The sequence below is a fragment of the Fistularia commersonii genome, chromosome 32 (genome assembly GCF_037954325.1).
Source record: "Fistularia commersonii isolate RoL2024-O1a breed Wild chromosome 32, RoL_Fcom_v1.0, whole genome shotgun sequence".
Lineage (NCBI taxonomy): Eukaryota > Metazoa > Chordata > Actinopteri > Syngnathiformes > Fistulariidae > Fistularia > Fistularia commersonii.
This window is the reverse complement of record NC_141315.1, coordinates 11487501-11502981: the sequence shown is the minus strand read 5'-3', so window position 1 is coordinate 11502981 and position 15481 is coordinate 11487501. Positions and strand designations below refer to the sequence as shown.

At 60.0% G+C, this 15481-nt stretch overlaps 4 protein-coding genes across 4 annotated transcripts in view; 3 read left to right on the top strand and 1 right to left on the bottom strand.

The window, feature by feature from the left end:
- The first annotated feature begins 64 nt into the window (after positions 1-64).
- Positions 65-1176, top strand: LOC147215538 (leukocyte cell-derived chemotaxin-2-like). Its single transcript, XM_086139476.1, has 4 exons — positions 65-205; positions 355-466; positions 670-821; positions 881-1176. Exons 1-4 carry the CDS (start codon positions 166-168, stop codon positions 1045-1047), a joined length of 471 nt encoding a protein of 156 aa, XP_085995602.1. The 5' UTR covers positions 65-165; the 3' UTR covers positions 1048-1176.
- An 802-nt stretch (positions 1177-1978) lies between these two features.
- minpp1b (multiple inositol-polyphosphate phosphatase 1b) lies at positions 1979-4830 on the top strand. The gene is made up of 7 exons (XM_086139467.1): positions 1979-2649; positions 2759-2947; positions 3058-3252; positions 3348-3445; positions 3515-3645; positions 3772-3905; positions 3985-4830. Exons 1-7 carry the CDS (start codon positions 2235-2237, stop codon positions 4233-4235), a joined length of 1413 nt encoding a protein of 470 aa, XP_085995593.1. The 5' UTR covers positions 1979-2234; the 3' UTR covers positions 4236-4830.
- atad1b (ATPase family AAA domain containing 1b) lies at positions 4783-8563 on the bottom strand. The gene is made up of 10 exons (XM_086139469.1): positions 8432-8563; positions 7734-7942; positions 7571-7669; positions 7168-7288; positions 6891-7091; positions 6700-6806; positions 6538-6627; positions 6389-6439; positions 6175-6305; positions 4783-5819 (listed from the first exon to the last, which is right to left on the bottom strand). Exons 2-10 carry the CDS (start codon positions 7905-7907, stop codon positions 5699-5701), a joined length of 1095 nt encoding a protein of 364 aa, XP_085995595.1. The 5' UTR covers positions 7908-7942; positions 8432-8563; the 3' UTR covers positions 4783-5698.
- Positions 8564-10811: 2248 nt separating this feature from the next.
- ptenb (phosphatase and tensin homolog B) overlaps positions 10812-15481 on the top strand; it is a 4781-nt gene continuing 111 nt past the window's right edge. Inside the window, exons 1-9 of the mRNA XM_086139468.1 lie at positions 10812-11440; positions 12558-12642; positions 12709-12753; positions 12847-12890; positions 12985-13223; positions 13308-13449; positions 13563-13729; positions 13835-14077; positions 14145-15481. The exon at positions 14145-15481 is cut by the window's right edge and continues 111 nt beyond it. Coding sequence (XP_085995594.1) covers positions 11362-11440; positions 12558-12642; positions 12709-12753; positions 12847-12890; positions 12985-13223; positions 13308-13449; positions 13563-13729; positions 13835-14077; positions 14145-14333 — 1233 coding nt within the window. The 5' untranslated portion in view covers positions 10812-11361 and the 3' untranslated portion in view covers positions 14334-15481. The remainder of the gene's footprint in view (positions 11441-12557; positions 12643-12708; positions 12754-12846; positions 12891-12984; positions 13224-13307; positions 13450-13562; positions 13730-13834; positions 14078-14144) is intronic.

Genomic DNA, 15481 nt, shown 5'->3' with positions numbered 1-15481 from the left:
CTTGTTTGCGAGGGACGTTGCGAAAGAGCCGAATGTCCAGAGTTTGCCCGGCGGCTGGACTTTCCTCGGCGGCGTCGGAGGGGCGGGTCTTCTCCGCGAGGGTTTAAAGGTCCGGGAGCCCCGGAGCCGGTGTGTGGACAGAGAGGAGGACGAGAAGAAACGAAGATGACGAGACCCGCGGCCGCTCCGCTGGTGGCTCTGCTGGGTGAGACGCCGACGGCCTCCATGTCTGAAGGCTTGCTGTCAGACCGTCATGTGATGGAGCGGGCGAAGGTGATTGGTCAAGGAGCACAACTTCATCCATTCAAAGATCCGTGTCTGTGTGTGTGTGTGTGTGTGCGCGTGTGTGTCCAGCGCTGGTGTGTGTGTGCGATGCACTGCAGTTCGGGCAGCTCTGCAGTGGAAACCCCACCAACAGGAGGAGGACAAGCGACGTGCACGGACAAGGACACTACGGAGCTTCACGGTAACTCGAAGACAACGTTTCCCCCAGAGGTCAAAGGTCAGAGGTCAGGGCCGCAGACATTAGGGCGACGAACGTGAAGACTACAGATGTTAGGAACACACACGCTAAAAAAATGAGTTTCGGGACGACGGCCACGGCGTGACGAGGTGACGAGGCCGGGTCCCGCGGTCCACTAACGCCCGGCGGTGGGTTCTGGGTTCCAGGGGGTCTCGGCAGCATCAAGGTCTGGACATCGTCTGCGAGGACGGCTCGGAGGTCTACGCCCCGTTCGACGTGACCCTGAACGGCGGGGTCATCGTCTACACCGACCCCAAGAAGGCGGCCATCAACAACGGCATCAACCTGAGGGGAGGAGGTGAGTGCGGCGCCGTGCGCTGCGTCAGTTGGTCCGTGAGGTGGCTGACGCCCTCGCAGGGCTCTGCTTCAAGCTCTTCTACGTGAGACCGGACCGGGTCTCGGGAACCGTGTCCAAGGGCGAGAGGATCGGAACCATGCTGCCCATGCAGGACGTCTACCCCGGCATCACCTCCCACGTCCACGTCCAGATGTGCGACAGGTCCGACCCCAGCCCGTACTTCTGAGCCCCGGGAGGACCGGGAGGACCAGGAGGACCGGGAGGACCGGGAGGACCCGGAACACACCGGAAGACCCTGGAGGTCCTGGTTACATTGAGATGCTTTAAAAGAAATAAAAGTTGTTAAAGGAACAAAGGTTGTCGAGGCATCAGGGGTTCCAACATCTCCAGGTCACACACACACACACACACACCATCAAAACACACCAGAACACACACACACACACCATCAAAACACACCAAAACACACACACACACACACACACACACACACACCCACCATCAAAACACACACACACACACACCATCAAAACACACCAGAACACACACACACATACACACCATCAAAACACACTACAGCACACACACCATCAAAACACGCACACACACACACACACACACACACACATATACACCATCAAAACTCACTACAAAACCCAAGTCATCAAAACACACTACAACATACACACACACACACACACACACACACACACACACACCATCAAAACTCACTACAAAACACAAGTCATCAAAACACACTACAACATACACGCACACACACACACACACCATCAAAACTCACTACAAAACACAAGTCATCAAAACACAATACAAAACGCACACCCACACAAACACGCGCGGGCGCAGTCGCGCAATCACACTACAACACACACACACGATAACACACACACATACACACCATTGAAACACTTCAACACACAAACACACACGCACACCTTCAAAACTCACTATAAAACACACGTCATCAAATCACACTACAAAACACACACTCACACAAACATGCGCGGGCGCAGTCGCGCAATCACACTACAACACACTACAACACACACACACACACACTATCTCACTCTCTCTGGCGCGCACACACACACAATCGTGCGCATGACTTTTGTTTTTACAAACCGGAAGCGGAAGTTGCGGTGTGCGTGCGTGTATCCGTCATCGTCGCGCACCCCCGGCTCCGCAGCAGCGTCCGGTTCGCCGGAATCCGATAATCGATCGTCGATCGTCCGGGCCGGATCGATCCTCGGCCCGCTGCGCTCCGGTCCGGTCCGGTCCGGTCCGGTCCGGCGGGACCGGCGGCGCCCCGGAACTCCGTGAAAGGTGCGGGTCGTCCCGCGGCCGGAAGGGGGTCAGAGGTCAGCCGAGCCGGAGCGGAAAGGCTCCGGCGCCATGGCGAGCGCCCTGCAGCCGCCGCCGGTACCGGTACCGGTGCTGCTGCTGCTGCTGCTGGCGGCCGCCTGTTTCAGGCTCGGCGCCGCCGCGGGACCGGACGTCCCGCACATCGCCGCCGCGGGACCGGACGTCCCGCACATCGCCGCCTACTTCGGGACCAAGAGCCGCTACGAGGAGGTGAACCCGCACCTGCTGCGGGACGCGCTGTCCGTGAACGCGTCGGTGCTGCGGCCCCCGGGAACCGAGCGCTGCTCCCCGGTCCACCTGACCGCCGTGGTCCGGCACGGCAGCCGGTACCCGACCGTCAAGAACATCCGGCGGATCCAGAAGCTCAGCGAGCTGGTCCGCAGGGAGGCCGCCCGGGGACACTTCCGGGACCGCTGGGAGATGTGGTACACCGAGGACATGGACGGTGAGAACCGGCACCGGGCGGAGGGGACGGGCGCGCTCAGCTGACCGGAATGTTCTGGACGGTGTGTGTGTGTGTGTGTGTGTGTGTGTGTGTGTGTGTGTGTGTCCAGGTCAGCTGGTGTCGAAGGGGCGGGCCGACCTGCGCCACCTGGCGGCCCGCCTGGCGCTGCTGCTGCCGGGGCTGCTGTCCCGGGAGAACCTGCGCCGCGGGAGGATCCGCTTCCTCAGCAGCTCCAAGCACCGCTGCGTGGACAGCGTGGAGGCCTTCCAGGACGGGCTCCGGGGGGCGGGGCCTGACGGTAGGGGCGGGGCCTGACGGTAGGGGCGGGGCAAATACCGCCAGTACTCTTGAGTACTCTTGAGTACTCGGAGTTCCCGTGGCGACCGGCGGGTCCGTGTGTGTGTCCAGACGTGCCGTACAGCCACGAGGTGGACGACCTGCTGCTTCGCTTCTTTGAGCGTTGCCGTGGTTACGTGGAGGGCGTGGAGAACAACCGCACGGCGCTGCTGGAGGTGGAGGCGTTCAAGCACGGCGAGGAGATGGAGGCGGTGCGGAGGAGGGTCGCCGAGCGGCTCGGCCTCCCGGTCCAGCGCCTGACGCCGGGTGAGACGCCGGCCGTCGCCGTGGAAACGCTCACGGCCGCTCCTCGCCCCCCTGTCTCCGTGGCAACTGACCTCCGCGACCTCTGTCCCCCTCAGACCTGGTGGAGGCCGCCTTCTTCCTGTGCTCCTACGAGCTCGCCATCAAATCCATCCACTCGCCGTGGTGCTTCCTGTTCACCGAGGAGGACGCCAAGGTGAGGCGCGCCGTACGCCGCACGCCGCCTCGCCGAGCTCTGATCGGCCTCCTCCCTCTCTCGCCGCAGGTTCTGGAGTACAAGTCGGACCTGAAGCAGTTCTGGAAGCGTTTCCACGGTCACCGGATCAGCGGCCTGTCCAGCTGCCCGCTCTTTCACCACGTCTTCAGGACTCTGGACAAGGCGGGGCGTCCCCGCAGGTGCGTGACATCACTTCCTGCCGCCGTCACACAATCACAGCTTTTGTATTCGAGCCTCCAGCAGCCAAGGACAAACGACCAGACTTTCGTGTGTGTGTGTGTGTGCGTGTGTGTGTGCGTGTGCAGGTCAAGCGAGGCGGCGCCGGAGCCGGCCTCCATCTTGGTGGGACACGCCGAGACGCTCCTCCCCCTGCTGTCCCTGCTGGGCCTGTACAAGGATCAGACTCCGCCCACCGCCAGCAACTACCAGTCACAGCACGGTATAAAGCCCCGCCCATCGCGGGTCCCCTGACCAATCAGAGCGCGACGTCTTTAAGCCCTACCTTCTGTGCGTGGCAGGTCGTCGTTTCCGCAGCGGCGCCATCGTCCCGTACGCCGCCAACCTCCTGCTGGTGCTGCACGACTGCCCGCGCGGGCCGCGCCTCCAGATGCTCCTCAACGAGGCGCCGGTTCGGTTCCCGGGCCTGGAGGAGGACGCGCCGCTGTACCGGGACGTCCGGGCCACGTACCGCCACCTGCTGGACGGCTGCGACTTCCAAAGGGAGTGCGAGGGGCGGGGGGGCGGCCGCGGCCCCAACACGGAGCTGTGACCTTTGACCTCCGCGGCCTCCACCTCCTGCCTGATCTCCCGTGGCCCGGAACCTTCGCGGGTACCGAACGGCGGCCGAGCGAGCGTCAGCCGGTGTGCTCGGAGTGGTTGCGACGTGGTCTCGTGATCTGCTTGGACTCCCGGTCCAGTCCTCCAGGTTGTGGGTCCAGGGATCCAGGACCTCCTGCTGCTTACAAGAAACATCTGAATCACTCGGCTCACCGAGACGTTCCAACACGTGAGGAGAGCCCGTTCAGACAGCCGGTTCTGTGTGCCCGGCGCCGACGCCGTGTTTGTAGTTTGGATCCTGCTCTTCCCGTGCCACCAGCCAGGTTCTCACCGCTGGAGAGCCTGTGGGAAACAGACTGAGGCGGACCTTCTGGATCGCTTGAATAATGCCGTGGGATGATGTGGTGCTTGGATTTTGCCCGTGTGCTGGTGCCGTGGCCGCTGGCTAATGCTAGCTTTAGCTCTGTCCACAGGGGGGCTTCTAGAAAACACCCACAGCTGCTCTCGGGTTGTTTGAAGTGATGCTGGAAGCCAAGGGGTTCCTCAAATCAACCTTTAATAAACATTTTTCAGTGAAATCAAACAAACTCCTTGTTTCTTCTTCTGAAAACCAACACCTGATGGTCCCCTCAGCATTCAGCCTGCTCCTCAGGGAGCCAATCACAGCGGTCACTGAGGCAGGAGGCGGGGCTTAAGGGACAGCCAGCTGTCAATCGCTGCTGGTTTAGGACTGAAGATGGAGACGTGGTTGAACCCAGGCGGGAGATCATGGAGCGCCTGGTCTTCCACCAGATCAGGACCAGAGCTTAGCGGTCGGAGGGAACCGTTCCGACCCCCGTGAAGAACCCTGGTATCAAGGTTCTTCTAGCGGGCTGTGGAGGTGGTTTCCATGGTAACGTGGAGTTTCTCCATCTGACACCAGGTGAGTGTCAGACAAAAAAAAAAAAAAAAAACAACAATGAAGAGCTTCCAGTTTTCTGACAGAACCTTTAAACACCGAGTCCCAGAAGACGAGACGCTGCACTCACTTCTCCTCCGGCCAGCAGGGGGCGCCACAGCTGAGCGCGGAGGGGCGATACGGCGGAAAAAATGGAGGCTGAAGAAAAGCTCAGCTTTACACAGCAGACGACACCGCCGGTTAGCGTTAGCATTGTAAACAAATAGCATTAGCAACATAGCAATCTGGAGGAAAGGCGGATCTCACTGGGGGAAAAAAAAAAGATTATGACTGCCAAACATGTCGGCCATGTTTGTAGTTTTCACAGCTGCCTCTGATGACATCACAGTCATCATCCAAGATGGCAGCAGGAAGTCCAGTGAGCGTCTCGAACTGAGTTTACCATAACGGTCTGTTACAGGAGGAGGAGGAGGAGGAGGATGGAGTCCCGTCGCGGTGCTTCTCCATCATTGGCTGTCGCCATGTGACGGAGGCGGAGCAGGACATGAGCGGCGCCCTCAGTCCAGAGCGGCGTGCAGCAGGACGCCGTGCCCCCCCGCTGTCTTTGACTTCTTCATCTTATCGATGGCCTTCTGAAGGTCAGCCTGGTGGATCGGACGGATGAAGTCCTCTGACAGGCTTACACACACACACACACACACACACACACACACACACACACACACACACACACACACACACACACATTATTTGATGGGGCACGCTCACCACCTATTCGAAGCAATGTTGCCATGGCAACAGGGGCAGAGGAGACTATGTATGCTGATGATGTTCCGGTGTGTTCTGAAGATTAGCATGAGCTCCTTCTTGTGGGTTTAGACACCGACCCAGAACTTCTTGTTCTGAGCTCATATTTTGAAAGCGCTGACAGCGACTGTACTTCCTGTGTTTGGCGGCGTGCCGGTGCTCCTCGGAGCAGCAGAGGACTGGACCTTCTGTCAAGGTCCATCATTGTCGTGGAGAAGACACTCACCTGTCGCTCTGACTGTGCACGAAGTCTCTCACACACAGCAGGGCGGCGTCCCGACACATCTCTCGGAGGTCACTCCCGGAGAAGCCCTCCGTCTCCTTGGCAACATCCACCAGGTCCACAGACATGTCCACCTGCAGACCCAGATGGAGAGCTTCGGTCATCCATCTGGAGCCAGATTGAACACTGCCTGTGAGTGTGTGTGAGGAGAACTTACGCTCTCGTTCTCCAGGATCAGTTTCAGGATCTGCTCCCTCTGCCTCCGACTCTAGAAGACACACACACACACACACAAGTGACCATGTGGCATTCCTTTACCTGCTGTAGCGCAGTTGTGTGTGTGTGTGTGTGTTTCTGCGCACGTACGGGCTGGTTGATGTGGAACCTGGTGGGCATCCTCCTCAGGATGGCAGAGTCCAGGTCTTGAGGGCGGTTGGTGGCGCCCATGATGATCACCTGACCAATCAGAGGCTGGTTAAACACTGTCGGCGGACCGAGGGGGCGGAGCCTGAGGACGGCGGCGGTCACCTGACAGTGGAGGTCGGTGTCCAGTCCGTCCCACAGACTCATGAACTGGGCCTTCATCATGGCGGTGGCCTCGTGGTCGGAGCTGGAGCGGCTCCGTAGGAACGAGTCTGCACACACAGACACCTTAACACAACGCCATCGCTGTGTGTGTGTGTGTGTGTGTGTGTGTGTGTGTGTGTGTGACCTCTCACCGATCTCATCGATGAAGATGATTGAGGGCTGCAGTTTGACGGCCAAAGAGAAGACGGCGGCGGCCAGCTTCTGGGATTCTCCGTACCACTTGTCCGTCAAAGTGCTGGGCTGCAGGTTGATGAAGCGAAACCCCGCCTCCTTGGCCGTCGCCTTGGCGATCAGGGTTTTGCCGCAGCCCGGCGGCCCGTACAGCAGCACTCCTGTTACCATGACAACGGGACAGTTACGGTCTGGACGCGCTCGCCCCCCTCCCCCGCGGTCATGTGACCGGCTGACCTTTGGGCGGCTGCAGGAGCCGCGAGCCCTGGAACAGGTGTCTCTTCTGGACGGGCAGGATGACGGTCTCCTGGAGCTCCGTGATCACCTCGTCCAGCCCGGCCACGTCCCGCCAGGTGATCTGCAGGTCACATAATAATAATAATAATAATACATACGATTTGTATAGCGCTTTTCACGGTACACAAAGACGCTTTACAGGTTGACGACAGAAAAACATAGAACATAAACATTGTTAATGGGAAGAGCTGTAGGTGTTGTAGGTGGTTTGGAAGAGGTGGGTCTTGAGGTTATTTTTGAAGGAAGTCAATGAGTTTGACTCTCACATGGTGCCGCTGACTGGATCCCGCCTGGTGTGTGTGTGTGTGTGTGTGTGTGTGTGTGTGTGTGTGTGTGTGTGTACCTGCATGGTGAGCGGGTCCACCAGGTGAGCTGCGATGCTCATCTCATACTCTGAGAGCTTCACGTCCTTCACGCCGATCTGACGCATCAGCTTCTCCGCCTGAGGAAGGAGACACGCCGTCAGTCCCCTGACCCGCCGCGGGTGGCGGCGCCGGGCGCCTCACCTGCTTCTGAGCTTCCACCTTCTGCTTCCTGGTGGGGTCGATGGCGTCCACCATCCACTTGATGGTGAAGTAGGTGACGGCGCCGAAGATGGTGAGCCTGAAGAGCAGGCCGATGACCTCGTTGCGGCCCAGGGGCCGGGCCACGCTGTCAGCCGGGACCTCCCGCAGAACCATGGTCTCCACGGCGAGCTCCAAACAGAGGGCAGGACCTGGAAGCACAATCAAACATCTGAGGAGACCACGTTTCACAACAAGCCGGGGGCTCCGCGGGGACAACCCGGGGTGGCACCATCCGGTCCCGGTCCTTGCAGACCCCCTGGGTTCGCCATCTTCCAAGAGACCTACGACTTCCGGCTATGACGTCACGGACCCGGCACCGACAGAACCCTCCGGTCCGCCGGGAGAACCGGACCGGACCGGTTCCCCCTCCGGCCGCGGGGATCCGTTCTGAATGTGTGCGTCCGGAGAGACGGTCCGTCCGGTGTGGACCCCCGGGTCCCCGGAGGACGAACCGAAAGTACGGGAGGAGGAGGGGGGCTAAGGTTAGCATTAGCTTGACCTTCCCGGCTCCGCGGGCGGCTGAGGTTCACCCCGGTGCCCCCGGCGGGCCGCGGAGCCCCGGGGAGGAGCGCGGGGTCACACGGAACCACCGGTCGGTTTGTCCCGCTGGACTCGGTACGCGGGCGGGACGCGCTCACCTGCTGGCACGTCCGATCCCGTCCTCGCCGGGGCTCTTCTTCCGTCGGTTCGTCTTGTTCGGGCCCTCCTCGCACAGCCTGCCCGCCTCTTGACCGCCGCCTACCGGCTGGCCGCGGGGCGGCGGGCGGTCCGGCGGCCGGGAGGCCGGGCGGCTGCTTCCCCGCTCCGGTTGGGACGCGGCGGCGCTCCGATCCACCGCGGCCTCGACCAACATCGAAGAGCAGCAAGGTAAAACTGTAAGACAATGCATAAAAGAAAGAAATAGAAGAAGAGAAAGGAAGAACCCACTTTGTTTTGTAGCGAGTCACGATCTTGGGGTTTATGTTGATGCTTGTTGTTTCTGTGTGATTTTGGGGTTGCTGGGAATTTGGGGCTTGTGGTTTGGGGTGCGAGGAATTCTGTTTTATTTTTCTAACCTGGAGCAGGAGCAGTTAGTTGTAATGCAGGTTTTGTGTGGCGTGGCTGTGGCCAACAACAGCTAGTGCTTATTAAACAGTTTTACCGTCAACAGGGTGTTTTCCCCGACTAAATCGCTACAGTATGTGTGTGTGTGTGTGTGTGCAGTGGAGTCACTCAGGTTGTTGCTCAGAGTTGTGCAATGCAACGACACCTCTGGGGAAAAGAAAACCCAAAATGTTTTCAATCTGATACTTTTGCTCTGCCAGTCCTAAACACCTCCCTGAGGGCCACAGTAGAAGCAGGGGTTGACCAGGGTGGGAAGACCTCCGATGATCTGTGGGCTCTCCTGAGGCTGTGCACGTTATTGATGGCCTCCAGCAACAACACAGGACGACTAATATGTTTTAGGCCGGTGCCTTCCTTGCTGCTGCCGTGCTGCCAGTGAACCAGGGGGAGATACCAGCGGCGTGCTGGGCGTGGTGTTCATCATCCTGGTCAGATGCTCCTTGATATGAGCGTCTGGGTACCTGAAGTCCCAGAGCCTGTCCACTCTCAATGCTAGGAAGAGGCCGAATGTGCGATTTCCTCCTCCTGTAATCGGCCAGCGGCTTTTTTCGTCTTAGATGTGGAGGATGAGCTCATTTCTGAAGCACCGTGCTGGAATAAATCAAATATTAGAAGACTGATGGTGATTATCACTGTATGTTTGTGAAAACTACAATATGTAAGATGTTTTCTTCAGTTTGGAGCAACTGAGGAGGGGAGATGAAAAGTCCTCAGGGGAAGAAAACCAAGAAGATTTTGCCAATAATCATCCATGACCTTGATCACTGATAACCTCCACAGAAAGGACAGAAAGAGTTTCCCACAGCAGGACGTTTTCAGCGCCTATTCTAAAAACTCTGCAGATGTTTTCTGAGGATAAGGTGGCGGAGGAAGGTTGCGGGTTTGACACCAGGGGGAGGACGGCTCCGCTGGGATTCTGGATCACCTTCTGACCTCCAGCTGAACGTCCTCCTGGACACCTGCAGGCCGTGGACGCACCCGGAGGCCGGGGCGTCCGAACCCGCCGCCAGGTGTCGCTGCGACCCTGCCGATCAGGTGAATTCTTTATTACATTACGTCAGTGCTACTCCGTGCACAAGTTGTAACCGTGAGCGGGCCGTGCACGGCGCCGGGCGGCTGGACGGCGGAGGGAAAGCGCGTCAAAACCCCGGCGAAAGTGTGCAGATGTGAAGGAGAGGCGGCGGCCGCGGCGGGTTATTACGTAACGGCAGGAGACCCTGCCGGGTTGCCAGGTTGGGCTGGCTTCCGCCCGCCGCTGTCAGCGCGGGGCGGACGGGTCGGGGCCCGGAAAGGGGGATGGCGGCAGTCTGATCTGGCAACCAAGAGGGCTGTCATGATGCGTTTACTGTGTGAAGTCCAGTTAGCCGCTAAACGAGTAGCTTCGTCAAGCTAGACGGCGTGCACTCTGCACCGGAAACGGAGGAAACTACACAATAAAAGCACAGAACAGGAGCTGCAGCGTTTATCGGATTCCTCCCGAGAATTGTGGACATTATGAACGTCTGACGCTAAGATGAAGCGGAAACAAAAAGGGAAATACCCGATGTACGAAATACCTTCGTTGATGATGCGGGGAAATTAGTATGATGCGATGAAATTCAAACGCATCATTCATGGCCGTCAGCGGTAACTGATTTCTACATTACGTCATGCATCTACTGTGTTTCTGCGGGTTTGTGGAGAACTTCACCCTCTGTGCCAGTGCGTGAAACGGCGAGCCGGGGCGGCTCCTCCGCTGGTTCGTTCCCTGGATCTCCTCGGAGGTTTCTGCAGTCCGGCGGCTCCTTCCCTGGATCTCCTCGGAGGTTTCTCCGATGTTTCCACCTCCAACCCGGTGGCATTATTCGGGGTTTTGTGTGGTGAAGTAAAGCGGAAGTGCTGTGCAGGCGTGCCGCCCGCCAGCTTGACGGCGTCCTGCTCGGCTGTGCTCTTCAAAGACGCCGCGGAGAGCTTTTCTCTCCGCCGATCTGCGCTCAATCACGGCGCCTCGGCCGCCCGCCGCCGCGTCCGGGAACCGTCCGACCGGATCCGTCCTTCTTCAGCCAGCCGGAAATTTCAGCCGGATCCCGACGCGGATGGTTTTGCGTCCAGGCGGGGGACCTGGAAGCCCGGGCCCGCGGAGGGAGCAGGGAGGAGGCCCCGACGCCCCCTTGTTCTGACCCAGAAATCGGCACCGACGGCCGGGCTGCCTGGCAACTAGCAGGCCGGCGAGGCAGCGCGTCCCCCCGGAGCTGGCAGGGCAGGGAACCGGGGACGGTAGCCGGACATTTGTCCTCGCACGGCCTTTCGCCCCCTCCGTCCCTCCGGAGGACCCTTTCGGCTCAGCGCGGATACAAAAAGCGACCTTCTGGAAGTCGCGGGTCCGCGGGCTAGCTAGCGCCCCGCTAGCCGCTCAGCTAGCGCCTCTCCCCGGCCAGCCGCGGCCGGCGGACACGGACTCTCCCGGTACTCGGCGACAGGGACCATGGCGGCGCTGATCAAGGAGATGGTGAGTAGGAACAAGAGGCGGTACCAGGAGGACGGCTTCGACCTGGACCTCACCTGTATCCTCCGCGCTGCGCTCCCTCCCCGGGGCCGGCGGCTAGCCGACGCGCTCCCATACCGAACCCCGTTCAGAGGCTTCGCGTTTAGCGCCGGCGCCTCGCTCCGGCTCGGCGGGACGGAACTGCGGCGCGGCCGGACCGGTCGGTGGACGTGTTGCAGCGGCCACGGACGGGTCTCTTCCCCGGGGTCCGGGGAGGTCGGAGCGTCGCAGCCGGCTCCCAGACCCCCGGTACCGGCTGCTCGCCCCCTGCCCCCGGTGCCGGAGCCGACTTCCGGCGGGGCTAACAGGCTAAGCTAACGGCATCCGTGACGTTGCGTCAGAAGGCTGACACCTGCGAACACCTGGGGGGACCGGAAACACCCGCAGCGCATACTTCCGGTCTGGGCGAGCTCCCGAGGTGTACACACACACTCTCACACACACACACACACACACACACTCACTCGGTGTGTGTGAAACGCAATGGACAGACCATTTTCATTTGAATCAAATTACAGCCAGTCTTTAAAAATTTCATAAAAACATTTGAAAATCCGTCTTGACCAGACAGTAGACCTGTGTGTGTGTGTGTGTGTGTGTGTGTGTGTGTGTGTGTGTGTGTGTGATGACATCATGTTTGTGCTGGGATAGCAAGGGCGAGGAGAGGGAGGACAAAGGCGAGGAGCAGAAATACCAATAATATGAGGGTAATAATTGATGGCTGGGGATCGATACCCGCTGCCGAGTGAGGAGGTATCGATCGGCATGAGAGGACGAGGAGCCAATCGACCGCTGGCTGATTATTGATCCGTCTGAAGAGGCCACATTGGGATCACCTGTCTGGTTCTGTCCCGTCAGCTTCCCGGGTTCCCCTCACGTTCTCTGTCCGGTGAAGGCTGGATGATTGACAACCCGTGTCCAGATTAAGCCCCGCCCCCGGCGGCGGCGAGCACAAGCGATGAACGAATGGGTCTTTCTAAGGTCTCGATTGAAGTCCGATGGCGGTGGTCACGGCCGCATAATAACGGGTGGATAGAAAGGTCGGCGGCGCAGACACGTCGGTCGGTCCTTCGGTGTCGCGGTCGATTGGATTTTAAGCGGATGGTTCGAGTATTGATCCTTGACGGGCCGATCAGATATTTATCCAAACATCATCGCCATGGGTTTCCCCGCCGAGCGTCTGGAGGGGGTGTACAGGAACAACATCGACGACGTCGTCAGGTAAGATGGCCGACCTGCGGGGGTCGGGGGGGCTCTGTGCACAGACTGACCTCCTCCCGTCTCCAGGTTTTTAGACGCCAAGCACAAGAGTCACTACAAGATCTACAACCTGTGAGTACCTCCTCATCCCGTCGCCACGGCAACACGCACACACCCCTTCAATTAGCAAACGAGCCCCCCCTTGACCTCAGTCTCCGCCCACAGGTGTGCCGAGCGCCATTACGACACCTCCAAGTTCAACTGTCAAGGTAAGACGGCGTCGCCGTTTAGATCGAGCCGACCCGACGGGGTCAAAGGTCGATCGGAAGCGGCGATAAACCCCCCCTGCACCCCCCCCCCCAGTGGCCGAGTATCCCTTCGAGGACCACAACCCCCCCCAGCTGGAGCTGATCAAGCCCTTCTGCGAGGACCTGGACCAGTGGCTGAGCGAGGACGAGCAGCACGTGGCCGCCATCCACTGCAAGGCGGGCAAAGGTCGTACCGGGGTCATGATCTGCGCCTACCTGCTGCACCGGGGCAAGTTCCAGGAGGCCCAGAAGGCCCTGGACTTCTACGGGGAGGTCCGCACCCGCGACAAGAAGGTGGGTCCGGATGAGCAGAACCCCTGCTGGAGACACCTGCGGAGCTTACTGTGTGTGTGTGTGTGTGTGTGTATGTGTGTGCAGGGTGTGACCATCCCCAGCCAGCGGCGGTACGTCATCTACTACAGCCACCTGCTGAGGAACCAGCTGCAGTACAAGCCCGTGGCCCTGCTGTTCCACAAGATGCTCTTCGAGACCATCCCCATGTTCACGGGAGGAAACTGCAGTGAGCGGCTCCTCGTGCGAGGAGAAGACCCGGGCTTCCTCCTGGTGTCTCTCCATCCTTACCGGGCTTTTCCTCCGCCTCCGTCTGAAGCTTCTGTGCTCTCCGTGCTGCAGATCCCCAGTTTGTGGTCTACCAGCTGAAGGTGAAGATCCACACCTCCAACCCCACACACACCCGGCGGGAGGACAAGCTGATGCTCTTCGAGTTCCCGCAGCCGCTTCCTGTCTGCGGCGACATCAAGGTGGAGTTCTTCCACAAGCAGAACAAGATGTTGAAGAAGGTAAGGGAGAAGCACCCGGGCCTCGCCGGGAACGGTGCGAGGACGGCCGCCGTCGGCGAGCGCCTCCCGCCGGAGCTCCGGCTCTGACGCTGACCTCCTCCTCAGGACAAGATGTTCCACTTCTGGGTGAACACCTTCTTCATCCCCGGGCCGGAGGAGATTCTGGACAAGCTGGAGAACGGGAGCGCCGGGACGCCGCGGGAACCCGCCGAGAGGACGCAGCAGCAGCAGCCGGCCGCCACGCCGGCGGGGGACGGCGGCGACTTCCTGGTTCTCACGCTGACCAAGAACGACCTGGACAAGGCCAACAAAGACAAGGCCAACCGCAACTTCTCCCCCAACTTCAAGGTAGGTCCTGCAGCAGGAGGTCCGCCAGGGCGGCTCCTTCCCACGTACTCATGTGGTCTCGCCGCAGGTGAAGCTGTTCTTCACCAAGACGGTGGAAGAGGGCGCCAACTGCGACGCCAGCAGCACGGCGGCCTCGGTGACGCCGGACGTCAGCGACAACGAGCCCGACCACTACCGCTACTCGGACACCACGGACTCCGACCCCGAGAACGAGCCTTTCGAGGAGGACCAGCACAGTCAGATCACCAAGGTCTGACCACACACACACACGCACACGCACACACACACGCACACACACACACACACACACACACACGGACTGGAGCTCAGCGGGAATCCAACCGACGCCCCGGATCTGAGCTCGGAACTCGGGTCAGAACTGAAGCCCCTCCCCCTTTATAACCCGCTCAATGCTACGCTGGACAATCACATGACGCCGGGGAGGCGGGGCCAGCTTGTGGGCGGGGTCATCACTTCATCCTTCACCCAGGAGGAACACCAGGAACCAGCGACTACCTGAGGAGACAGGCGGCGCCTTCTGGACGCGCGGAGCCTCCAGGAACCCGCGGCGGGTCCGAGATGATCCTCCAAGCAGGAGATGATCCGGCCAAACCGTCTCCTGACCCGCCTCGGCGTTAGGCTCCGCCCCCCGGAGCTCGGCGCTCACCCGGGACGTGACGATCGGCCGCTTGGCGGTTCCGTCCCGTGGTCGGGGTCCCTCCGGAGAGCCCCGGTTCTGGTTCTCGAACGAGGTGCGGCCGAAGAAGCTCGACTCGGGAACGTCTCCAACCAAAGAACTTCGTCGTCCCTCACCCCAGTTCGGAGCTCCACCTGCGGGCGGGACGCGGCGTCTGCGGTCCAAAGCCGTTTGCACAGAAGGTTCCTCCTCGTCCAATCAGATCATCCGTTCCTCCAGCTGGATCTTTAAGCTACACAGCCATAAGCTAGTCCGGGACCGGGGCGGGTTCTGGCCCGGACCCGCCCCGGTCCCGGTCGGGTTCCGTTCAGAGCTGGTGCTCCACCTGCCTCTCCCCCGGCGCCGTCCCCTGACCTCTGACCTCCCGGCGTCCGTCTCCCCTTGGGCTGCGGCGCCACAGACACTGTTCCTATGGCGACGGCGCAGCCCGTTGGCGTTCACGCCTCTTCCGTCGCCAACTGGCTTCCTGAGCGCTCTGCGCCCCTCCACACACACACACACACACAGCTGGAGGTCAAAGGTCAGCCTGCCGGTCAGCAGGTGTGACATTATCAACAATCAGTGTTTCTGGATGACACCACGGTTTGACCTTTGAACTCTGAGCAGCTCAAAGCGTCCCGTCTGAAGGCTTCACGCCCCTTTTCGGTTCTTGTTGTTTTTTTGTTATTTCAGCGAACCAACGAGTTGCCATGGCGACGGACCCGCCG